Genomic DNA, 25867 nt, shown 5'->3' with positions numbered 1-25867 from the left:
TGCTAGTCATTGTTTTCTTAAGAATAATGAGTCCCGGTGCTTTTAAAATTTCTAAATTAAAGATTCCCCCAACCCACCCACTGATGTATCATCATCAATGAGAAAATAAACAGAATTTCACCTTATTGAGAAGTTCTTTCAGTTCCTCCTGAGTTTTCACTATCTTCTTCCAATGTTCAATCTGCTCATCTTTGACGTGTTTTTCTTGCAACCTAAGAGACACAATACATATGCCCTGGTCACACAGCCAGCGTGTTGGCACAAGACAGGTGTCCAGCAAAAATGCTCCAGGGTATCAAAGTTCACTGAAATTTCTTATACTTTGGAACAAGAAAGTTTTCTAGGCTATGTTAAATCCAGCTTAGTACCAAAAAAGTCATGGATTTTAGAACGGAGAGGGTCTGTAAGTATCATGTAATTATTTTCAAGGGTTTTACTTTTGATTTAACTATTTCACTTAAAAATAAGTGAAAATTAGCTCAAATAAGGCTTGCTGAAACACTGAAAACATAACCAGCACAGCTCTGAATGGAACCCACTAGACGGTAAGCAGCGCTGAGTGCTTACTGAATGACAACCTCCAAGGCCTGGCCGAGGGACACGGGCTTGTTGTTGAGGACATTGAAGTCGAGCTGATGGCTAAGGTAGGACGTAGCTTCCAGCAGCCGGTTAAACTCTTGCTCCACCATCTCATCTTTCTCTTTAGGAACCTGAAAATCCGAAGTATAGCAGAGTTGGTCCTTATAAGACTAAACGTAACCATCCAGAAAAACACAAATGCTCTACAGTTTAAAAGGTCAAACTATGCATCTCAAAGGGGAAATCTTTGAGGACAATGATTCAAACTTTCTTTTCTATGAAGTGGTCAATTCCATCAAATGAGACATGAAATGTGTTTGGCACTGAGATTTCCCTATACTTCCGATTTTGCCCTCAGAGCTGTGACTCCCCGTCTACTGACAGTCACAGGATTCACACTGGTGCTGACTGAGGTCCCGTGGAGCACGAGGTGTGGCGTCCTGGGGCTGACATGCACTGGGCTGCCATGCAAACAATGCGCAGGAAAAGTCCCAGAGAACAAAAGCTATGTCAACACACCTGAGGACCTTCCAGAATAAGGGAGGACTGACAAATAAGCCCAAGGTATCTGCCTCCCCTCAGAGATGACAGAATTTAGGTGGGAGTAGGAAAGAGAGAAGTGAAATCCATGGCTATTAATAAGAACACAATAGCACCTAATTCTTTGCAGAGTAATAGTGTTTTATGGCACCAAATAGGTTCCAAATTGAATGTCCAAATCTTAGACTGTGAGTGACTGAGGTAGTAGGTCTGACTCACTCTGCTGGAGGAAGAGAAGCGACTGCAGAGCAGGACAGCGAGCTGCAAGACCGTGCTCCTGATCCCTGCCGTGCTTGCCTACTGACACCATCAGTCAGTTGACACAAATCCCCCCACTACTGCTTTATCCAGCCCCCAAGTAAACTGTATCTGCAATTCTACTGCTGAGCTCATGACAGCTTTGAGAGAAGGAAAAAGCTAGTCTACTGCAAGCATCTCTTGCCTAAGCTGGGTATCAACTGGGAAATGAGATTCAAAATGTGGAATTTCGCCTTACATTCAACCTAAAATTGGTAATAAGAAAACAAAGCATTAACGTAAGTTCTAAAAAACACTAAGGCCGAGGGGAAGTGATCGTTTACACTCTGAGGTAACCGATCTTATGGATAAGATCACAGTAAGACTCGACCTCTCCTCTGAAACTCCTGAGTTTTTGCCTTTCCCAATTAAATGGACGATGGCAAAGCCATCAGTGTGGCCCCTTCACTGATGAGTCACAAAGTAACTCTAGGATGAGTCATGGTGTGGCATAAAGATTATGGCCAGAAGTATAATCCGCATCAAAAAAAGAAAGGGCGAAGGACAGCAACTCTCTTTTGGAATTGTAAATGACAGACACCAGAACTGATTCAATCAAAATCATATCTTAAAGCATCAAGTTCTAAAAGCCACACACAGGAGAGATCAGGAAATCTTTGTGAATTAGAGTCTCCTCCTTATTCTAAGAGCTATAAATCCCTGAGAACCTTCTGGTTTATGGTGAGAACCAAAGCAGAGAATCAGGCTTTGGATGCTTGGTGCCATTTGTGTATCAGGGAGATACCTAGGACTCGATGGATCAAACACATCTGACGTCCCATTCAACTCCATGGCCAAAGAAAGGGGCTCTTGGTGACATCCCTACTTCTTCTGATTACACAGCTATCAGAGCTAAAGGAAGAGACCCACTTGTCAGAAATTTCATTTACTTTCTCATCAGTTACTCTTCCTCACTGATGTGATGGTCATATACAGAGCAGCTCAAAGCAATGCTGAAATTTTACTCGGTGTGATTCCTGTAATAATGCTACAAAAGATGGTTCTAGAAACTCTAAATTTGGTGCTCCTTTTAAAAAGGAAACAATTACGTTTTCAACATGGAATCTAATTATGAGACCTTAACGGATCATAGATGCAACGTGCATGAGTGCTTTTCCTGGAGTACAAAAAGGTGGCTTCTAAAATGCCTCGCAAGGGGATGCTGTAGCAGCAAGAGGAACCAGATCACGTGCCTCTACAATAGGGCAGAAAGTGCCAATACGCAAGTGTGCAAATGCTACAGATTAAAGCTCCTCCAGTGTCAACTGGATGACTTGCTTCAGACAAGCTTTAATCTTTGCAGCTAGGGTGACAGTCACATAGGGAAGTTCATACTGAAAAAGTATGCAGCACTCAGGCTCAGTAACTGGGGTCCAGGGAGTGTGGTGGGGAAATATTTAAAGGGACACTGTCAAGGTTAAAGGGACCAAATTTGACCTTTTGTTTCTTCCTTCTGTTTGCTGAGCAGCCCACTTGATTCATTACGCTTTCCCCTTTAGCCCCCCCACACCCCCCACAAAAAACCCGACTTTTTACATGCGCTTTCAGTGACAAAAACTCAAATGGCACCAGCCCAACACATAGGTGCAACTCTACAACAAACCAGTGTGAATGTATGATGGCGAGGACCTCTGGAAGGGAAAGATTTACGTTTCAAGCTTTTAATGGGTTATTGTAAACAGTGAGGAAAATGATTTGAAAAGTTATGAAAAAAATACCTTGACAGTGTCCTTTTAACCAGTGCAGCAGAGAAAGAAATAAACTGTAAATAACAGCCCAACAGCCACGTCAAGTTTAGTTTTGTACGACAGCAATAAAATCAAGGCTTTAAACACACAGCATGACAGAAGCAGTCTATTAGCTCAGAAGCTGCAACCACCAGAGAAATAAGGAACAGACTGTACAGAGACCAAAATGGGAAAGGCAAGGCATAGAAATGGGCAAAAACAAAGGCAGTGTGGTGGTGGGGGGGGGGGGGGGGAAGGGAGATGGTGCCAGAAAGCAGTGAGGAATAAAGCAAAATTTGATAAAAGAGAAAAGGAGAAACACAGAACAGTAATAGGAATAACAAACGGAAACCAAAGCGAAAGAGTACTGCACGTCTGACTGACATCTCGATGACGGCATCTCCGGTACACCAACCACTCTAACTCGAGGCTCCACTTAGGAAACTATAAGAAACAGTCAGCAGTCAAGTCCCACCCATTTTCTGCCGAAACAATTATGGGAATGTTGTCAGTGAGACTGAGGATCGCTTTGAAACCTGAATTTTCCCCCATTAACTCTAAAATTCCACTTTGAAATTAAAGGACTATTTGGAAAATAGTAAACACTTGTCCATTAATCAATATTGACTGGGCAAAAACCGCAATGTGTTTTTGATAGATTTAAATTTTGAATCCATTTCTAAAATTAAGCTAGTTAGATATATTCTATTCGACACACCCAGACAATGTAAAGAACTTGAGCAAATGACGACCTTTAAGCACCCCCGAAATACCTGTTCCAGGTCATTTCCTTCCCCTTGGGGAGAACCCTTGGACTGTTAGTTATGGAAAGGAGTTGAAATACTGGCAATCTCTAAACACAAGCTGCAAAAGTTTCGCAATAGTTTTACCTGACCATCCTATTCTAGGTTCTTAAACTGTATCCTGAGAGGAACTCAGCCAACAATTACCAAGTGTAAAGCACCGTGTCGGACAGCAGCTGGATATCTGTATTACAGCACTGCAAGAACGTGTAACAGCAAATGCAGCAGTTTTTTCTAGTTTTACTAGGAAGCTTTAATACAGTTTTCTAGTAAAAAATTTAAAACAAAGAATATCACTGGAAACATTCTGATTATGACTTTTTGAAGTCATTTATTTCCCTATGAAAGAATCCAGATAAACAGTTCCTTCAACACACAAAAAACTGGCGAGTCTCACTATTCTAAATGGGTCTAATCCTGAGAGTTTTGGTCCTATAGATTATCTGCAGCATCCCTGATCATGACGGGGGCAGTGGCAGCCTGTGCCCACTAGGTCTAGCCTACGCAGAGTAAATTTAGGGAGAGCCAAGTAATTCCCTGGACAGGGTCCTTGATCCTGCAAGAAGTCGTCTCAAAGAAAGGACAACTCTCCTTCATTCTACCTCTAGTTGCATTCTACCATTATAAGCTCTTTAAGTCTTCAAAAACATCTACGTCACTTCTAGTCTGCCGAAGTTCTTTAGCAGCAGAGCAATATGGAGTTAATTAAGTGCAGCTAGGTTCTGGGTACAGTTCTGACATTTAGCCAGAGAGATCCTCAGAAAGAATCAGACACTGAGAAAAGCTGTGACAGAGGCCACAGTCAATCTCTATCTCTCCCATCTCCATGCACTTCCAGAATTATGATAAAAGATTAACATTAGCTCCTTTGGTAAAACCTAGAAGAAGAAATTTACATCTGAAGTCTCTAATCAGATTCCCAAATAGCTAAGGGAAATGAGATACAGCTGTTACTCCTACAGGGAGAATAAGGACAAGTATATTTTCAATCCAAATAAAATTCAATGTGATTCTATAAAAAGACTTGCCTTCCTCCCCCTCTTGAAACTCAGGGAGTTTTTTAGGTAATGTAAACACTTGGCTTCCGTAAAGCAGTGAGCCGGCTGGTGTGTGGAGAAGGCACACAGCGTGTCTGCCGGGTCCACTCTAGTAGCACACAGCAGAGGTGCTCGGGGCATGTTTGTTAAAATGAAAAGATCAGTAGTTTGGAAAAGCACAGTCAGTATTACAACTATATTTGAGGGGAAAATAACTATTCTGTAACTTCAGGGACATTAAAGGAAGGCAGGAGATTTTTACATTTATAAAAAGCAGGGACTGGCAGACATGATTCTAAAGGGTCTAGGAAGACTGCCTTAAAGATACCAAATATATTTCCACAAAGGAAGATGAAAACTGAAAAGGCCAATAGGCCTGTGTCAGAAGTGTAATAACCTAAGCATCGCTCTATATGAATACAAGTGAAAACTTGCTACGTTTTGATAGGTACTGAGGACATCCAATTAATGGTCTTTGTAAGAGACCTGGCACCTGCTACTTTTCACCTATCTTCCTAAGTCATTCAAGAAAATCCAATCTGTTTCTCTTAGTCACTGAGTTTTTGGATCTCAGTTGGTAACAACTCTCTTTCTCTATCTCCGTCACCCTCCCTCCTTCCCTCTCTCCCTCTACCCCCACCCCCAATAGACCAGAGACCCTGTAATGCAGAATGCTACAATGTTGCAGGAATTTGATTAACATATCTTTTCATGACTCAAAAGAAGCCAAAATGAAACCAGAATCTAAAACCCCAAGTTACTAGCTGGTGTACAAGAGATGCAGAAAACATTCAGTCATAGACCCCGTCTCGCCCAACAATCCATGTTTTCAGTCCCCTCACTGGTGACTCTGAAAATATTCCTGAAATATGAATTACCCTATTTCCCAACCTTCTCCACATCCACTTACAGCCGATTATAGTTCAGAGTATAACTATCATCAGTCAATCTGAGGGCAGCTGCCGTATTAGCGGATTGTTTTCATAGCTAGAAGACACTTCTATTTACAGGGATATTTTATATTAGAACCAAATAGGGAAACCCTTGTTATACCGTGTTTCCCCCAAAATAAGACCGGGTCTTACATTAAGGTTTGCTCCAAAAGACGCATTAGGGCTTTTGTTCAGGGGACATCACCCTGAAAAATCATGCTAGGGCTTATTTTCCGGTGGGGTCGTATATTTGGGGAAACACGGTACTCACCCGGAGGCATAAAATAAGCTTCCCCTATCAAAAACAAACAGAAGCTCAACATTCTAGCTGTCAATGCAGGACCAGAGAACAGAGAAGTAAATTCTTTCAGGGATTCTTGTAATTGTGATAAAATAACAAGATGACAAAACCAAAACCACTTGCTATGTAATTTTTTTCCTATAGCAGCAAAATGGCTGAGTATGGTGATACATGTCCTTAAGGCAATATCGCAAGTGAGTGTTTATAACTGAGCTCACCGCTGGCCTTGTACAGCATGAGAATTCATTTCTATATATTAACAACAGAACCATCAAATCACCTCTTTTTCACTGAGGCTGTCCACAAAGACTAGAGGAACACAACCCCACCTTTTTGACGGCTTACTGAAGAAATATCAATAGCTGGGTAAATGTCCACTCTAGGTAGGCCTTCTTAGAGTAACTGTGAAAAGCAAGCTCTCTGAGAAGGAGAGCCAGCTAATGCAGTCACACAGACCATCGGAGCTGCACACACTTACCCAAGCCCCCAACCTCCCTGAAATATCAGCCAGGCATAGCAGAACAAGTATGAGAATGTAACCTGGATCCCCAGGCAATGGATCCTGGCTCTACAACTGACTAACTATACTGACCTTAGGCAAACACATGTCTGAGCTTTAGATTCTTCCCTGGCAAAATGGGAGAACAAAGCAACTCAAATACTCAGATCTCTAAAGTCACGAAACATACTTGTAATTATAAATTAATGGCGCTATATAAGGTCTTAGTATTTGTTTTATAAACCAGTTGTCTGGTCCACAGGTGCCCATTTCTACTCAGAGCTAGACTATTGGGAACAGCAAGATGCAGAAACATTAACACACCTTCTTAGGTATAACTAACGTAAGCCAAGTGGGACCCGAGGCTGCAAAGGATTTTTTTCCCAAATTTGAAAATGCTTACAGAATCCTTACTATTGAATCCTTTATAAAGATCAGAGTTGAACGACAACTACAAAGACCACTTGGAAAAATATCTCCGCATACAAAATGCTGAAACCCATCTATCAGTTTAATAGCTATTTACTACAGTGCTACTCAAAAGACTGATCCTGGTGAGATAAGGTGCTTATGCCAGAACCTAAACAACACACCACTTCCTTCATGAGAAAGTTTTGCTGCAGGAAAAAAGTCATCATCTGAACTAACTGTGGCTAATGATATAGTTTATTTACATTCTGGGGCCAGCTATTTATCTCACCCCATACTGGAAACCAACAGTTCATAGATTGGTAGCTGGTTACAGCCCACTCTTGAGAGGAATACCAGTATACTCTTTAGAAACAAATTTTTTTTTAAATGTGTTCAAGTTTATCTAATACCAAGAAAACAGACAATTTCTCTGGTCTCTCTCTATAGAAAAAACTTTTTTTTTTTTTTTTTTTTTTTACTGTTAGAAAGACTAAATGAAGCTAGGCGTTCTGCACTCAGGAAAGTCTAAAGAAAAAGAGTGTCTCAATAGTGAATGATAATCTTTGGTTTGGATTCTATTCCTTCTTGAGGACTAATGTAATATCCACTTCAGTGGTCTTGCTTCCTTAATTCAGTTCTCTACGCTACTGTCTATCTCCCTAAAACACCTATCTGGTCATGTGACTTCCCCTGATCTAGACCCTCTCAAGTCCCAACCGACATACCAGCCTAGGAAGCAACATCCTCCACCCTAAACTTGGGCTTATCTCAGCGGACCCTCACCAGTCTCACCCCTCCTCCTTCAGAGGCCTCTTAGACTCAAATCTCCCTCTGCCTCCAATGCCAATACCTTTCCCTCCACAACCACATGCTGAAATCCTATGCCACCTTCACAAATGCTCTCCTTCCCTCTCAACCTCTCCCCACTCTTGCCCCTCCCACCTCCAGAGACTCTTTCCCTCTCCCTTGGCTCTTCAGTATGTAGCAATTCATCCTTCTAGCTAACCCTTGGCAAATCTGCCTTGACTGTGTTACTGGAATATGCATGAGCAATATGTTTAGGGAAAAAAAAAACAGATTTTAATGACATCTATTATTCCCGATGCTCTTGGGTTCATAAGACATCTGGAGTCAAGGGACTGAAATTTAAACCCCTTGAGGTCAGAGAGTACATCTTCAGTGCTTAGAATAGGGCCCAGATTTTGGCAAATGTTCAATAAATACTTGTTGACTGACTTGTGATTTGCTTTAGAATACTCCAGATGAAAAAAAGGGGGCTGGATAGATGAAATGAGATCAGAACGGAAAAATGGGAGCTCATTATAGTTTTCTTTCTACTTTTGTACATGTTTGAAAGTGTCCATAATAAAAAGTTGGAAACAAGTAATTATTTGTGTACCAGTCCCACTACACTGTGCATTCTCATGGCAGGAATATCTTATTTACCTCTGTATCCTTTACAGGTCTTTGCACAGTAAAAGTTTACTGAATTGCTGAGTTAACCTCCACTTCATCCTTTTTCTCTCTCATTCTATTTTGTTCATTCTGTCATAAAGCTTCCCCCAAAAGTCCTGGCAGGAAATTTGGATCCAGAATGGTGGAGATGGGAACCAAGACATTCCCTCAAAGTCCGCCCTTCTCTTAGATGAACCCCATAAAGCTTAAAGATATACAGGAATAGGTGAGGATGTCCCATGGGACCTATCACACAAAATTCAAGAGTTGGGATCTCACCACTTTTAGGAGCAATAGTTAAACTGCCATATACATCGCAAATCTTCCCTTCCTCAAAATATGAAGACGATAATGTGCTTTTATCCTGAGAATGGTAGACTCCCTCACTCTCGATAGGGGAGTTGGTAAAACTTCTGAATACAAACTTTTGAATTTCACTCACGCCTAAAAATTAGGACTGATTTACACAGTCTAAGCCTATCACACTGTATTTCCCCGAAAATAAGACCCAGCCGGACAATCAGCTCTAATGCATCTTTTGGAGCAAAAATTAATAAGACCGGTCTTATTTTACTGTAAGACCGGGTTAATATAATATATAATATAATGTAATATAATATCATGTAATATAATATAATACCAGATCTTATATTAATTTTTGCCCCAAAAGACGCAGCAGGGCTGACTGTCTGGCTCGGCCTGTTTTCCGGGGAAATGGTACAGTTGTTAAACGACCCTCACTCTCCCGTCCCGAACATCACCGCCATGCTACTGCCATATTAAGTATGGAAGCTCCTATACCTCTGCGTCAACAAACACCACCGTAAGCATCTGGCTAAGCTCCACCATTTGGCTATTAGCCCATGAAAAACGTGAGCCTACAAACACAAAACTGAAGTCATACAGAGCACACGGAGCTAAAGCACAGGATGGGAGGCACAATACAAAGAAACGAAGAATCAGGTGTCAATTACACAGGTCTCTTAGAGTAGGTGGCCACAGCTAAATAAAAATATTAACTGAGTAGCTAGCCTTCATTAAATGTCTAAAGATAAATGCTTAACCAGGCATATACATTTGCATATATGCAATAATGACCCCTTCCTATATACCTCAGTTAAGGAACAATCAGAATAATGTGACATCATTTCTGCCCTCAGTTCATATGTATATGTGTATATATTCATCCACACATTTCCCCAAATATCATTTTCAACTGAACCTAAGAAGTTTTGAAAAGTTCTGTTTGTCCTCAACTTACAGCTTGTCCATTGGCTTCATAAAGTGGGCATTTTTGCTTGATCTTGGCCAGTTCCATATTTACTTGTTTGCTGACCACAGCCATGGGATTTCCTCCTAGAAAAAACTCAAACGATTAAATTCAACATACCTATGCAAAGAGAACAAAAGCTTCAAAGCAAAAAAATACTTTTACTCAAAATTTAAAATACTCTAAGCTTAGGGTATGTGTATTACATATTTTAAAAATGCCCGAAGTAAAACAAATGCATAAGATAAGCATAAAGAAGAAAGCAAAAAATTACCTATAATCCCACAAAGTTAGTTAACATTTTATTACAGATCCTTCTAGATTCTCCATGCATAAGATTAGATACACACAAAAGGATCATAACACATGTACTGTTTTGTTATCTTCAACTTAGCAGTAAATTGTGGACATTATTTCGTGTTGACATGGAGCTACATAATTTTTAGTGGCTGTGTAGTTCTCATTGTGTAACAATTTAACCTTCGAATCTGCAATTTCTCATGTTCTGCTATGCCACATTCCAAATGCTCCAAATACAACATGGTCCACTTGTCTACTTCTTAGGATAACTTCCTAGAACTGGATCTGCTAGGTCCAAGTACATGTACAATTTAAATTTTGCACATATTGATATATCCTTTCAGGAAGACTATTTGTCAATTTACCTCTCACTACCACTAAGAATAGTGTTCTAAACCAACATATTTACAATACAAGCTTAAACAATCTTATGAGTCTCAGACCATGTATACAGCACAAAACCACTCACCAAGACCTGTCACTACCATGGCTCCAAGATCAGCTACATAGTTTCCTTTGCGAAATGTGGCAACTCGTCCACCTACACGATCCTGTTTTTCAGAAATTAAATGGCTAAAATCATCAATTCTATTTTAACCATAAGAACCTGGCATGGTACCATCCCAGGCCTCTGTCTTTTTATAACTTAAAAAAAGGTGTGGTTTAGAGTTTACCTGGAGTGCAATGAACAGTACTGTGGGCACAAAGAGTAAATGAAGTGTAAGTGGAAGACTATTTGAGGGAGAGGTAGGTAATACTGACATAAGAGGGATAGAATTATGATGTGAGGTAGGAAACAATTTGATACTCAAGAGACGTATGTAGTCACAGGTACTGTTATCTCTCTGTCCAGCTGTCTATAATACCAATCTAACATACAGGCTGAGCAAGGGTCACCCACATAGAAAATACCTGTTCACAAATTCAAACACTAAATGCCATCTTTCTATCACCGAGTTCTGACTCTTGCCCTCCAGTCCCCAAAGTCAGCTGTGAATGATTTGATGGATTTCTCTGACAAACGGTTCTCTAGTGAAAACCCATGCCCAGGGGCAGAGTATCTACTAAGCTTGTACTGTTGACAATACTTATTCCGAAAATAGGCCGAGGTTTATTTTATCTCTGCTGACTAGCGATTTGCAAGCATGGGGAAACATTACTGAGCTATAGTGATATTTCAATTATGGATAAATTATATGGGCGTGCTCTGTAAACTCCAAACAAATAGAAAAGCAAAACAAAACAAAAACCTGCACACTGGATTAAAATTCCACATGGGCAGGGATCATAAATGATCCTATTAATCCTTACTGTATTCTTAGTACACAGGATACAGAGAACACACAAGTGTTTTCTGAATTAATTAATAAAATACTATTTTTAGTAAGAATGTATCATGAATTGTTTACTTCTGATTTCCCCGTACTCAATCTGACAAAACTATTTTGAAATATTAGCAATTTATGAAAAGCAATTTGGATTGCACTGCACATAACATTTTGAAAGCTTTTATAAAATTTTAGATTGTTTAGGTTACACTGAGAAGTGTTTTTTTAAATGGTGGGAGTCTAGGGAGGCCGTTAAGCCACCAAATAATTTGAACAGTAGCAGCCTAACGTGATGCTCTTTCTCTCACTCTGTGCCATCACCCCTCTCCTCCTTTAGTTTCCACTTCTCAGAAGTGAACCAATCAATATCTTGGCTTCGTCAGGCCTTGAAAGACAGCTGCTGCCTGAGGAGCAACTCCTTTTCCTTGACTATCAAACAGGGAATACAATTTACTTTGTTCTACCACCGAAAACAACTGCCTCCTGCAAAGAATATGTACATGAAAGCCCCCCCCAAATAATGACTTGCAAATATCCATCAAAAGGACAGAAGGATCATTTACAAACTCTAACTACTACTCACAGAGCACTTTTCAAAGCTTTATTATGAAAAATGCTTTATCCAATATAAATAACACTATCCAAAATACTTTTGATTATTAATACATATCAATTTGGTTTAGCTCAAGTTATATGATTCCTTAATTTGCAACAGATAATTTCCTTGTCATATTTCCATTAGGTCAGGTTTCTAAACCCAAAATAAAACTCTTACCCTGGCTTCCAGAAGTGTGACATCCATTCCGAAACTTTGTAATTGACGAGCTGCTGCCAAGCCTGAGACCCCAGAGCCTATAATAATTACCTTTCCTGTCTTTTTAGCTAAAAGGAAAAAAAAAAAAAAGAAAAAGAATTTTTTGTTGTAGGTTTGAGTTTGCATTTACGGTATTTTATCATCAAAACCTCTAGGTTCTTAACATGCCATGATACCTTAAAAAGTAAACAATTCAGACAGTTGTTTTCAAAATATGGAAACTATCTGAATACAAATTGGCAAATATATGAAATTTGTAACCTTTAATTCAATGTTGAAAATATATAAATGAAATCCTTTATCTTAGGATTTACTTTCTCATTTTCTCAGTCAAGTGCTCCAGTATCTGTGGCCTTTGGTTTACTTACTATGAATAATCTGCTTTGTTTACCTCACAATTATACTAGGAAAATTTGACCAGCCAACTGATTTATTCTTAAAGCTATTTTCTTTAAGCTCTACTTCTACAGTCTTCAGTATCTCTTTTTGAAGATTCAAGTACCAAAAATAAATGTATTTTTAAAATAACAAATAAATGTATTAAATCTAAAATATCCCTTTCTCCTGGATTATCCAGATACCATGAAAAAGGGTAAATAGTATTTTAAAAATAAAAATGAAACCTTTAGCAATATAAAGACCTGGTCAGGGAGAGAAAACCTTAAATCTCCTGCTTTCATAATTAATTTCTTCCATTTTAAACACATTTAGTATTTTTAATTGATTCTTCTTAAATTGGAAATCCATTACCTTTTACTAAGTAAGTACCTATCAAACCAGAAATGGTAGGAAATGCACATTTATGAAGACATTTTAATTTTGACTTATAAAATAAACTCTGAAATATTTTGACTTCAAATACAGATTTAGAAATCAAAATAAAATGCTAAAAGTTTCCTGGAAATAGATAAGAGTCCTAGAACTAACTGTAACTTAAAATCATGAAATGCGTTGGCTAGGTCCTTACTTGGGAGGGGTTTTATCCTCTTGTAGATGCCGAAGTTGATGAGACCATGACGCTCTAAATAACTGTGAACTCGGTGGACAAGCACAGTGTCACCTACAGAATAATTGAATTGAAAAACATGTTTATATTTCAGCAGTTTAAACAAAGAACTCTTTAACTCTTCTAGTTACTCATCATGAAGTCATTCTATACATCTTTTCCATAAGCTTCAGGTCATGTGACTCCTTTAGAAAAGTGACTCAGAACTCTAACTCTGTGAGGTACTACAAAATGCATGTAACATCATTAGGAATTTTTTAAAATGGTATTCCACTATAGATGAAGTAAAAGATAAAACCAACCCTTTTTAATGTGGTATTATGCTCATTTACTTTGGTAAAAACTTTATAAGATTTTGTTGGTGGCAAATGGGAAATAAGAAAGCCAGCTAATCAGTCAACTGAACACCAACAAATACTCCATGGATTAAAGTTGGACTATAGGTCTGGGGGAATTATTAGCAAGCTCTTGAACTCATTCATCTGTCAATGCAATTTAAAAACCAGGAAAACAATTACAAACATACAAAACAGCTTGTCTAAATACAAGGCCCATTTTTGCACAGCACAAGGTGAAGTAAGATGAAAGTATTAATGAAAAAATTCATTATCGAGGAACCATAAGCCTCCTGGAAAGAAATAACAATTTGCACAATCCAGTCCAAAACCAGTCCTCCCGTACACATTACTTACTGTTGTAAGGTGCTTCTAATTGTTGGAGAGTAGCCTCAAATGTCAGCTGAATCTTTGGATTATCCAACCACAACTGCAACTGCATTTAAACAATACAAACTGCATTACATATAATTAAACATAGACCATTTTAAAATATTTTTTTAACTTTAAGGCCCCACATATGGGCTTTGTTTTCATTGAAACAATGAGGGTTATATTCCTGACAAAGAAACTGACGAAATACAAAACCATGTCGTGAGAGGCCAGCAGCCTGCGAGAGCTGCGACCAACGACCCACGACCGACGCCTCAGCAGGGGGAGCGCAAGGCTCATACCAGCATGGGCCATAGTCCTACACAACTAGACTGAGAAACAATGGCTTGAACCAGAGTGCGTGGGGGGGGGCGGGTGAGGCGGAAGACGTGGGGGGGGGGGAGGAGGGGAGATTAATTAGAAGCTGGGAGATATTTAACCTAAAAAAAGAAAAACACCTAGTAACTTGCTAAGATCATATAGCTGGTAGGGAGTAACTAGGATTTAAACCTGGGTTGCATGACTCCAAAGATACTGAGTAGATAAAATCCACAAAATCAAACGATCAATTATAACATATATACAAAGGTGGGGGGAAGAGGTGCCAGGCATCACTCCTCAGTTTTTGGCTTGCAAAACTAAATGAGATTGTATGCCATTCAGGGAATGAGGATCACTGAAAGAGATAATGTGTTAGTTTAGTTTTAAGACAACCAAGATTGTCACCTAGATATATAGCTGGGGCTCACAGGAAAGTTAAGGTCTAGAGCCATTTGCTTAATGGTGATAACTAAAACCAAATGTGTAGAAGAGGGTCCCTGGGGGCAAACACAGGAGAGAGGAGAGGAACAGAGCCTACGGAACTCCAACCAGTTCATATAATGGCCTACAAGGATAAGCCTACAAAGTGGTCAGAAAAGACAAAAGCCAGAGAAGCAGGAGAAAAACCAAAATACTATGTTAAGCTGAGGGATTAGTGTGTTTAAGAAAAAAGGAGTGGTCAGTTATTTCAAATAATGATGAAAAAGCAGTTAAGATGAGGAATGAAAAAATTATGGTACAATCAATGGGCTCTAACATGAATTCTCTGCAAATTGAACATAGATCTGCAAAACGCAACACCAACTACGTACACACCACCAGATTTGAAGTCTTAGCTAAAACGTAATAAAGACTGCTGCTCCACAGACAAGTTTCAATGAAGACTGTATTTGGGCAGGTGTAAATACCCCAATTAAGAGCTATAACCAAATCCATATGCATCTCACTTTACTCTGTGGCCGTCGTCAAGGGAAAACGGAATTCCTCAAGCACACACTGGGCCCGCCATGCTCCTTACCCCTCAGCATAAGCCTTCTTCCTCCTTCGCGCCTATACAGTAAAGCTCAGTTATAGGTTCTACTTCAATAATTCTAAAATTGCAGTTTCAAAATCTGGGAGCAAAAGACTTAGCCTGAGACAACAGAACTGATAGAACTCTTACAGGAGAGAAAGATTTATGTTCTGCTTTACAGCCACAGACCACAACTCTACCCTGGGCCAGTCCCTCCCCAAATCTGGACTTCTGGTCACAAGAAATGAATCAGAGAAAATAGAGATCACTGTAAATCCACCAAGGAAATTCAAGTAAAAAAGTGAAAACTCCCCTCAGATGAAACAAAAAAATGACAATTTTGTCTAAAAAATCCACTTAGATCAAATGTTGATATGCTACACATATATGATGATTCAATTACAGGACAAATCAGCCCCAGAAATACACATTAAGCATTTTCCATTCACTTAAAAAAAAAAAAAAAAAAAAAATCAACCAGTTTTTTCTTTACAGAAAATAACCTTTATTCTGTACCACAAAAACCCAGTACAACCTACCAATCACTCCAGCTAAATCACATTTAACAATCCAAATTTAGGAGGGGTTTTACAATCTAACAGCCAAAATAAAGTTAGGGGTAGCTAAAAAGCAGACATGCTAAAACGACACCTCTGAGCTATATTCAAAATAACTAAAATTACAACATAAATTTTCTTTGTATCACCCTAGAGTACAATGAATATGTTCTGAATAGTACCTTGCCCTCCTCTCTCTATAGCTAAAGAATTTCTGATGAAGAAAGGACATGAAAGAAAAATTCACAGAAGGAATACAAATAACTAATAAATGCGAAAAAGCAGTCCATCTAAGTAATCAAAGAAATGGAAAATACATTAAATAGTTTTGGTCTGTTACAGCAGCACAGATTATCATCGTTTTAATAACAAAAACGGGCAGAACAACCGGGATGTCACCTTGTTCAGCCTCTCTGGGAAGCGATCTGGCAACATGTATCAAAACTAAATTTGTTCATGTTTTTTTAACAAAAAAGTTTTCCTTCTAGAACTCTATCGAAAGGAAACAAACAGAGATACAGTAAAAAATGTATAAAAGCTATTCAGAGTTTAATTATAATAAAAATGAACATTTAAATATCCAACAGTTAAATTACGACCCAACTGTCAGATGAAATATTATGCAGGCATTAAAATCGAAGTATTATGCAGGCATTAAAATCAATCATTTAGCCAGAGGAGGAGGCTGAAGCAGAAGAATAGAACAAAATAAGGGTTTCTCTTACCCTGGGAAGGAAAAACAAAGCGACTATTTTAAAAGTATATTTTTAAAAAATGTTTAAAGATTCTTATTGTGTTTATGAGGTTCTGAGGAATGAAAAGGATCCAAAGAATGAGAGCAAGTAGGATCTCAAATTTTGTAAAAAAAAGAATTATTTACATATACATTTTTTTAAGTACCTGAAGGAAAAAAAACGACTAATTTTTAACAATGGTTCTGTCTTTTCCCCATATTCTCTATAAGAGTAATATGCACTGTTTATAACCAAGGTGGAAAAAAGCTGGCATGGAAACTTACTGTGCGGTTTCTAATAAATAGGAAAACCTTCTGGGTCTGCTGTGGTCCACTGATGATATCTGGAAAACAGGCTGCTTCTTGAGAAGTCATCCGGTCATGAGGAAGTCTACTCTGGAATGCTGCACCCTCCACACCTACCGAAGAAAGCAAAGGACTTCTGGGAAAAGTGCAAGTGAATACAAAACTAGGGATAAGGATTATGTCTCAAACTCCCTTTTGGCCTGAAAAACCTCTATAAAGCTTTGCCTCATTCACAGCCAGATCTCACCTCCTTTAAAAACAAAAACAAAAAAAAAAACCTTTCAATTTGCCCCAAAGCTAAAACACTCTAAAAATTTAGTCACTCTTTTGAGTTTAACATTCCAAAATTACAGTTTACTGAGTGAAACAAATATACCTTATAAAACATAAGGCACTGGAGGACTTTATTCATTGACAAAATAACTTTATAATTTTGGTGGATACTCTAATTAAAATTAGTATCAATGATAGTGTACAATAAAAGTTAAAAATAAAGAAAAATACACTAACAGGAAAGCAAAAGAGGCCATGGAGTGAAAAACACAATCACGTGCCCTCTGTTAGGATTACAGGAGGGAACATGAAGAGGACGCCAAGGTTTAACAACCAAAAGCACGAAATACACCATCTTGTCAATGCTGTCATCAGTAGTTCTCCTAACTTAGTGCTGGCAAACAGTGCAAGAAATCAAGCAGACTAAATTAGGAGACAGAGGAAAGGCAAGGAATCTTATCTTTTCTGGCAGGAACATTAGAAATGGTTTACTACATAATAATGCAAGTGAAGCATGTTACTGCATACACTGTATACTACATATATATGTAGTGCACACATATCTTACATACTACAAGTAAAATATGTTATTTTGAAATTCTTTAAATTGGGTATTAAATTGATGTTTTTATAAGCTGGTGGTTAAGTACATCTTTATAAGATGTCCTTAGATACACATTTACATGTATTTCTAAGATCACCTTATAAAAATGTACTTAACCATCAGCTTATGAAAATATCAAGACACAATTTAAAGAGGTTCAATAAAATTGAAGTAATTATATATGACTAATGAAATAGGCACCAGATATCCATATTTAATTATTTTAAAGCATAGAAGACAAGAAGTTGGAAGCACTGATAATGGAAGCAAAATTAAAGGTATTAGTAAGATTAGGAGAATAAAAAGAACAAGGCAGATAAAGCTGTAATTTAGAAAATTATAGTTAAGCTGTTGAGGTGGTGTTTCCACAAAGACATTCAAACACTACCTAGGAAAAAAGTAATGATTAACAAGAGGTCAGGCAAAAATGCCTAATGCTAATATGGGCTGCACATTAAGAAACACTGTTCTCGGAGACAAGGAGAAAGATCTATCCATCTGCAATAGATAATGAGGGCACAAATACTGTGTTCAAGTAACTAAATCAAATCAACAATCCTCACATTTAATGAATCCCAACCTAAAATTAAAGGCTGTCAGGATCATTACTATTCCTTAAAGAAAAAAATAATCAGTGAGCGCCATATTGTTGAGGATGGAGCATGAAATTAAGGCAAGAAAAGAAGAAAATTTCAGTTACGTGAAATTTTCTAAAACTGTGCAGCCTTGATATCCCCAGTACCCTACCACCAAAAATCAAAACAAACTAACCAAACAAAAAACAAAACCAAGACCAAAAACATGTCATATTATAAGGAGCATTATCTACATAATAATAATAATAATAATAATTATTATTATTATTTAATAATCCTGAGTGTTTGGACCAAATATCTCAACAGGTTACTTCTTGGTGTAGTTCATGAGTGTATACTATTAGCATGAAAATCAATAAACTCTGTAAATTCTACTTCTCCTTCTCAAAAATAGGGGTTGTTTTTTTTTCTTAACTATGTTACCTTCTATATGTTTAATAGGTGGTCACTGAACATCAATTGTACTGCAAAATATTATTGTCAATGACAAGAATACCACGTAGGAAAAACACTAAATTTTATATTACATTTGGTTCCTCATTCCATGTGTTCTTATCAAAAATCACTAATATAGCTGGCTAACTTTGGGAATCTTATATGTAACAATTTAAAATTTTTATTTATATAAGTCATGTGGCAGTTTTAAAGTACCTCTAAATCAAACATCAAAAGTTCAACAAAAGGAATTTAAAGAAGCCAAAAGTTGGTGACATTAGTGTATCCTGAATAGTATTTTCCATTTTGATCTTCTACATAACATCTAAAATTACCTAGTCGTTCTTATACTTGATCCATTTTTAAAAATAAAAAATGGTCTCTAAAAACTCTCAGTTCATTATTTTCTTCCTTTGGTTTTCAGGGATGAAGACTATTATTTCAAGGAAGGAAGGCCACTATCAAAATCAAGGTGAAAAGCCTGAAAGATAAAAATCTAACCTTTTTTCAAAGAAACAAAAATTAATTTGGAACCTAAACTGTTTAGAAGCTCAATCAAAACATGCTTTCTATAGGATATTTCCAAAATGAACTAATAGACCACTAACTCATAAGTGTATCCTTTAGAGGGAAAAACCTTAGAGAATACAGTTGACTTTAAAAATATCCTTATTAAAAGGAAGTATCAGTAGTACCGATAATTCAGAAGCAATTTACACTTGGCTCTGGAACATACTTTTATACTTTGGTGTTTGTGTACACTTAACAGAATCTGGTGTTCTAGACATTTAGAATATTTCAAAGATGCTATCTAAATTGTTTTTAAGCCCCAAGTCTGTCTACATACCAATCTTGCCCTTGGTTCAATTCCTCTTTCTCACCACTTCACACCAGGAAAGTCTAGCATCACCTGTCAAAATGCAGCGATGCTCAAGCACAACTGTCCTTTCTAATGGTCTGACTAGCTCAACACTTTCTCTGAAACATAGTAAAAATAGTTAAATTATTTAAGGGAATAATTTAGACCTTCCAGGATAGATCAAATAGAGAGGCAGAAAGGGGAGACGAGGATACATGAAATCATTTCTCCCCTGATTCTGATATAATAAAGGCAGTATCGTGAGAAGAGTAAGGTAACAGAAACGTAAGAGAAGAAAAGAAGGCGTCCATGAGAGTTACTTGCCTTTTTTTTGCCCATAAAGTTGGTAAATTAACTATAACTAGATTTCTAGCTGAAGAGTGAAAACAAAAGCTTGATGGGATCTACATATGAAAGACTACTTAAAATTAGTAAACTATGGATGCACCATATCCAGTCCTATAATAGTTTAAAAATAAAAAGAATAAAGAATAGGGGGAGAGGAGAGAAACGAAAAAAAAAGAGGAGAATCCCATGATTTCTTATGCTTTAGAGGTTTTATTTTTAGGGTAAACACACTTTAAATGATGCCATGATGGAGGGGGTAATGAACAGTCTGCTGAAAAAAACAAGACCTCTGGGTTCTCACTCCCCCAACTGCTGGTATATCCCTGAACAAGTCATTTAAATTTGTTTCAGGTCCTAATCCATAAAACAGGGGTGATAACAATACCACCTGTTTGTCTAGGAAGCTAGACAAGATGACCTCAAGTTCCCTTCTAGCATAAGATTTAGAATGTATACACCAACTTGAAGTGAGTTTTAAAAAGTCAAGATATGATCCTGGCCCGAAGATGCTCATGAGGGTCATTTGTCTTTATTAAGAGAAGAATGTTGATCGCTGATAAGCACATGTTTCTAATGCTGATGGATCATCTCACAAATGCATGCTTCTGAACATGACAAAGATCTGAAAAGAGATCTTGAAGAGTTCAGAATAGGCAGCACCATTCCTGGAAACAAAACTCATGTTCTAATACTAAGTCAGTAGCACCACAGTTTTATATGAAAGTCTGCATGTAATTTCAGCAATACAATGTGTTATTTAGTTAAGCAAAAGAGTAAATCTATTCACATAAAAACAAAACAAAAAGCAACAAGAAAATTCAACATAATCTTCAAGATTAGAGCTCTAAAGGGTATCGGTATCCCTGATCTTCAACAATTCCATAAAGATCCAATTGTGCATCCTTTGATGAAAAGCATTCGTGAAGGTTTATCTGCCATAGATGCTGAATGAGGATTTTAACTCCTCTAAGATAACCACATACTTACTGGTCATCAACTGCCAATCCTTGGGATAGCATTTAAAGAAGTCTACTTCTAACACTCTGGATCCCCGAAATACTAACGTATGTATTAACATTGAGCTACCTTTGCTCCAAGAGAGTAAAACACAAATACTCCCTGGACCTGCTGCATGCAAACTGCAATAGACAAATAATTTTAAAGCAGACTTAACAGTTGAAAAATGACAAACTCCAAAAACGAACACCTATCCCAATGTGATCAAAAGATAAAACCAGCCTTGACATTGGAACACACAAAAACATTCTTTAAGAGGCAAAGAAGAAATCCAGACATACTATTATACTTTGGATTCCTGGAACAAACTTTAACTGTTCCAAATGGGCCCCTAAAAATCACTTAGCCCTTTACTTTTTCCTAGAAGTAAAAAATCTCAGTTGGTCTGAAAAGAGCATTTTGAGCAGACTTTTTAAAAAAAGATCAATTTTTGTGTGAGAAAGAAAATGTTTAAACTGCAAAATGATTGACTATGTAATATTAACTGAAAAAAATTTACTCAACACCATGTAACAACCATTTCTAAAGAGTCACTTGCCTGCATAATTCCTGACTAGTCCTAGAATGCCTTTCCGTCCTATTTTTTTTCTTTTTTGAAGACTTTCAGCCTACAGATTCTCCTCTCCATGTATACAGTTATACTTGTTTTGAAGGTCCCATGATTCCTAAGTCTATGTCTTATATCATGTTTACTGATACTATAAAGGCTGCTGGGGAGAAAAGTACCCGCCATCTCCTTAAAATTGAAGAGCGGAGGGCTGAGATCGGCCTGAGGACTTCAAAAGGTTTTGCTTGCCTTTGTTTTGGCTACACTGTCTCCTAATGCTACTCTGTCCTGTGGGTTGAATTTTCCCTGAGCTTGGGAATAAATGTGGATACCACAGCCAACAACACTTGCAAGCATCACTCCCTGACTTGGCGGCTCTTGCTACTAAGTGGCAAGCATCTAATGCCACCCTCACCTGATGCTTGGCCGTCTCCATACCCTCCAGAACTGTCGTCTTGAAGTCCTCCTGCTTGCCCTGTGGAAGGAAAGAGGAGAACTCAGGGACCTTACTCCATAAATTGAGATAATATCTGGACATAAAGGCCTAACAGTTGGCGACTCACGAATTCACCACCAACTAGTGAACACATATTCAGAGAGCTCCTTCTTCTGGAATCAAGGCCCAGGGACTCACATCATAGTCTTCAAAATTCTGGTCAGGATGTTTCAATTTTACATGCTGATTCTTGTCGAAAGGCAGCAAAACAAAGTACATAGTAATTCTAACTGTTAAATCTTTGCTGTCAGTCTCATTTAATAGTCACGGTTGGAATTCCAAATGTCTTTTATCACTTGTTGCTAGATAGAGAACAGGTGTGACATGGGCTCTAGGATCTAGTGTTTCAACAATTCAACATCTGCTCAGTATCTCTCTATCTTACCTATCTAAAAAGTATGTAAGACAACAAGCAGAAAACTTACAATTTTAATGAAAAATTCTCCCATTGACCTCAAAGCAGGGACTATATTACAGTTCAGTTCTAAAAGTTTTATTTACTATATATACTAGACAGTGCTAGATCTGAATATGCCAGCGCTTCCTTAGTAAAACTTTCACACACACTATAAGATGACCGGCAGTCATATGCCAACTACCGTAGATAGACACACACTTGGGGCGGGGGGGTTTGTGCAGGCAAGATCTTGGTGGCACTTCTACCTCAAGCTACAAAATAAACCTGCTAACATAATTTCCTCATTGATTAATATGTAGAAGTAACTTCAAGAAAAGTATCACAGCTTGAAAATTCAATCTGAGAAAGTCAGGATTTATCATCTTCCAGGCTTTTCCAAAATCAATCACCAAGACAGATGCTATGATCCTCTTACCTAGCCACCTGGTACACTATGGAAAACTACGCTGTGATCTTTGAAAGATAAGGAAACACTCCCCCCACCCCAACACACACACACCAATGATCTAAAAACAATTGACAAGCGTCATTTAAACAGTTTATCTGAAAAGAATCTCAACCAGAAAGCAGATTGATTATTCTACCGTTTGAGTTGAAAGGGAGCAGCAAAGTGAAACTAATGTAGCATCCTACTGTAAGAATGGTCCCGGGTCTTCAAGACTTAAAATGACATCTTCATCTTTAAGTATGTGAACGTGTTTAGATAGAAATGATTTTTATCAATATGAGAATGTGTTCCTAGAAGGTATATGCTCTGCTTTGAAGATAGAATAGAATCTCATTCTCAAATTATCTCACTATGTTCTTGTCTGAAGGGCCCTTTAGGTTCTGGAAGGTTATGCTTCTCAAACAAGGCACAAAGCATATGATTTGTTTACAACCTTTGGAAAAGGACATATAATTATGAAGAGATGACTCCAATTACTTAATCCAATCTGCAAACTTATCTTGAAAATGCAGGCTCTGCATTTAAAATTTTATTTTTCAAGTTTAAACAAAAAAAATGTTCATTCTTAAACTTCTGGATTTATTCATAAAAATCTTTCAAAGTTAAAGATGTTTGGATAGACTTAGGAGGCAGTGAAATCACCAGCATGATCCAGAACATTTACAAAAGCAAAGAGAAAAAGCACACGACATGGTCTGTGCAGAGAAGCACATAGTTCCCTGCTTAGTGACAGAGATGGTCTCCAGGAGCAGTGGGAGATGGAGCAGTAGAGACACAATGGGCCCAAACCTAAACTTGATCTTAATAATAATGATGGAGACCTGTCTGATGTTTGGCAGGAGAGCAGCAAAAAGGTGATATTTTAGTTAAACGAATCTGGTCACTTTGTACCAGGATAGATTAGAGGGAAAAGGTGACCTAGATAAAAGATCCAATCAAAAGGCTACTAAAATAATTTAGATGTCAAATAAAATCCACCAGAATAAAAAGGTGACAGTGAAAATGGATCAGGCATAACAAATCAAAAAGGCTGTGCACAGGAAGATACATGACTTTACCAGACTTAATAAAAGGGATAAAGGACTTTCAAGATGATTCCAAGGTTTTTAAGTTCAGGGGATGGAATGGACAAAATGGGAAATTTGGGAGATAGGTTAGTAAAATTAAATAGAAATACTCTAAAGATGGCTGGAAATTACAGACTAGAACTCAAGTAAGGATGGGGCTAAACGACTTTAAAATAGTATGGAGGTAATAACTGGCTCAGAGAGTTTAAAGCAATTGTAAATGAATGATTAATCCATAAGGAAAGCCACAGTTTCACAGAGGAATTGGTCAACCTAGACAAATGGTGAATAAGTTTAAATTTTTTTTTTTTGAGAAAAGTAGTGAGTTACCGGTGACCATCACCATTGCGTGCTCTCCTCTCCATAGTGAGAGGCTGCTTTAAAAACACCTCCAAGTGTACTACTCCTGGTGCATCTCTTACCTGCGAATTTTTAAACTATGATTCCTGGCAGAAGAATTAATGATCTACAGCAGTTCGAAGATATGCAAAAAAAAGTAAATTTTGGGCTGACAAAGGCTGACTAAACTAGCATGAAGGAAAACCCTTAGGGATTCCGTTGAAGCCCATCAGAAGCATTTTAACACAGCTAACACTGCTCAATACCCTCCAACAAAATTATCCAAAATGAAATCTACGGGGTCTAATGGGAGTAGCAATCCTAGGATTACAGTTATCATTCAAAATACTGAACTAAAAGCGATAGCCTTCTTAAGGTCTAGAAAGCAGGAAAATGGTGCTACTTGAAGGAGGAGCCTGCCTGGAATTGTCCCACTGTACCACTGGAGCAGGAGCACCGCTGATTTGCCCCCAGGACTTAACACTGGGGCAGAAGCGCTCGATGGCAGGTATCCTACACCAGAGAAAGTAAGCCCTACAGGAAAGGGAGGAAAGCAAGGCTTTTCCAAACCAATGGAAAGAATTGACTTTTTCAACATGCTATTTCCCTTCACATCCCATAGCAGGGGTTTTCTTTCCTTATTTTGTTGAAAAGTCTTCGTATGTAGTTAACTTTTCAAAACGTTCCAAAGAAAATCTACAATTCAGATGCTCTGGAGGCTGCTCAACTACCAAGCCTAAGGTGTTTGAGTAGTTAGTTAACAAGGCTTACTTTTCTAGTTATTCACCTGTTTTTAAAAAGGCCTATATTGAACTTTATTCTGGACCTGCTATTAAAAGAACCATTGCAACTTTCCATAACTGATAACCATGAATAAGTTTCCCAAAGACAGAGAATCCCCTTTTCCTGGTCAGTTTCTCAGAAGTAAGTTTCTCAGAATGCTGGCCATCTACATGTTCCAAGACTAGAATCAGAGGCTCCTTTCATCTTAAACATGACTTGAGTCTAGACTGCTATGAAGAAGATACAATTCCTTAAGTGTTAATTAATCATATGTACTCATCTATCTTCAAATATCAGAAGATGCAAAAAACAATAAAAACAAAAACACAACCCTATCTTCAAATGTTTAAAACCTCTGTGATCAGAAAATATGGCAAAATGTTAACATCTGATATATTTCAAGAGCTGATACGTGGATTTCGATTATGTTGTTCTCTGAGGAGAGAAAGTACTAGAATGTACCAAGATTTGCCTTTCTTTCTATGATTTAACATATAAAAGCTTAAAGAGTGTTGAAATGGGCCCACGCTCCCGTTTCCAAAGGTGACAAGGTATGTTGACTAGTCCAAACCTAACCTGATTCTTTTTTGAATAAAATATCAATCCAACCTATTCCTGGTTCAGCTCTGTGTTTAAATACAAGATGTTTGTACACCAAGGTGGAGTTCGTATTTTCTTATTTGATCCTCATATCAAGCCCCA

At 37.9% G+C, this 25867-nt stretch overlaps 1 protein-coding gene across 2 annotated transcripts in view; it reads right to left on the bottom strand.

The window, feature by feature from the left end:
• The window catches only part of KDM1A (lysine demethylase 1A), a 53317-nt gene that overhangs the window by 12608 nt on the left and 14842 nt on the right, over positions 1–25867 (bottom strand). Inside the window, exons 3-11 of one of the 2 annotated variants that reach the window (XM_088790472.1) lie at positions 22030–22089; positions 16915–17048; positions 13992–14070; positions 13261–13353; positions 12255–12361; positions 10621–10702; positions 9843–9937; positions 568–710; positions 122–212 (exon numbers count right to left, since the gene is read on the bottom strand). In XM_088790472.1, the coding sequence (XP_088646598.1) occupies positions 122–212; positions 568–710; positions 9843–9937; positions 10621–10702; positions 12255–12361; positions 13261–13353; positions 13992–14070; positions 16915–17048; positions 22030–22089 (884 nt within the window). The remainder of the gene's footprint in view (positions 1–121; positions 213–567; positions 711–9842; positions 9938–10620; positions 10703–12254; positions 12362–13260; positions 13354–13991; positions 14071–16914; positions 17049–22029; positions 22090–25867) is intronic. The other variant, XM_088790473.1, reaches the window with a different exon arrangement.

Source organism: Rhinolophus sinicus, chromosome 14 (assembly GCF_057876585.1).
Source record: "Rhinolophus sinicus isolate RSI-liver-muscle chromosome 14, RSI-T2T, whole genome shotgun sequence".
NCBI classification, from domain to species: Eukaryota; Metazoa; Chordata; class Mammalia; order Chiroptera; family Rhinolophidae; genus Rhinolophus; species Rhinolophus sinicus.
Note: the sequence above shows the minus strand (reverse complement) of the source record. Positions and strands in the feature narration are given on the sequence as shown.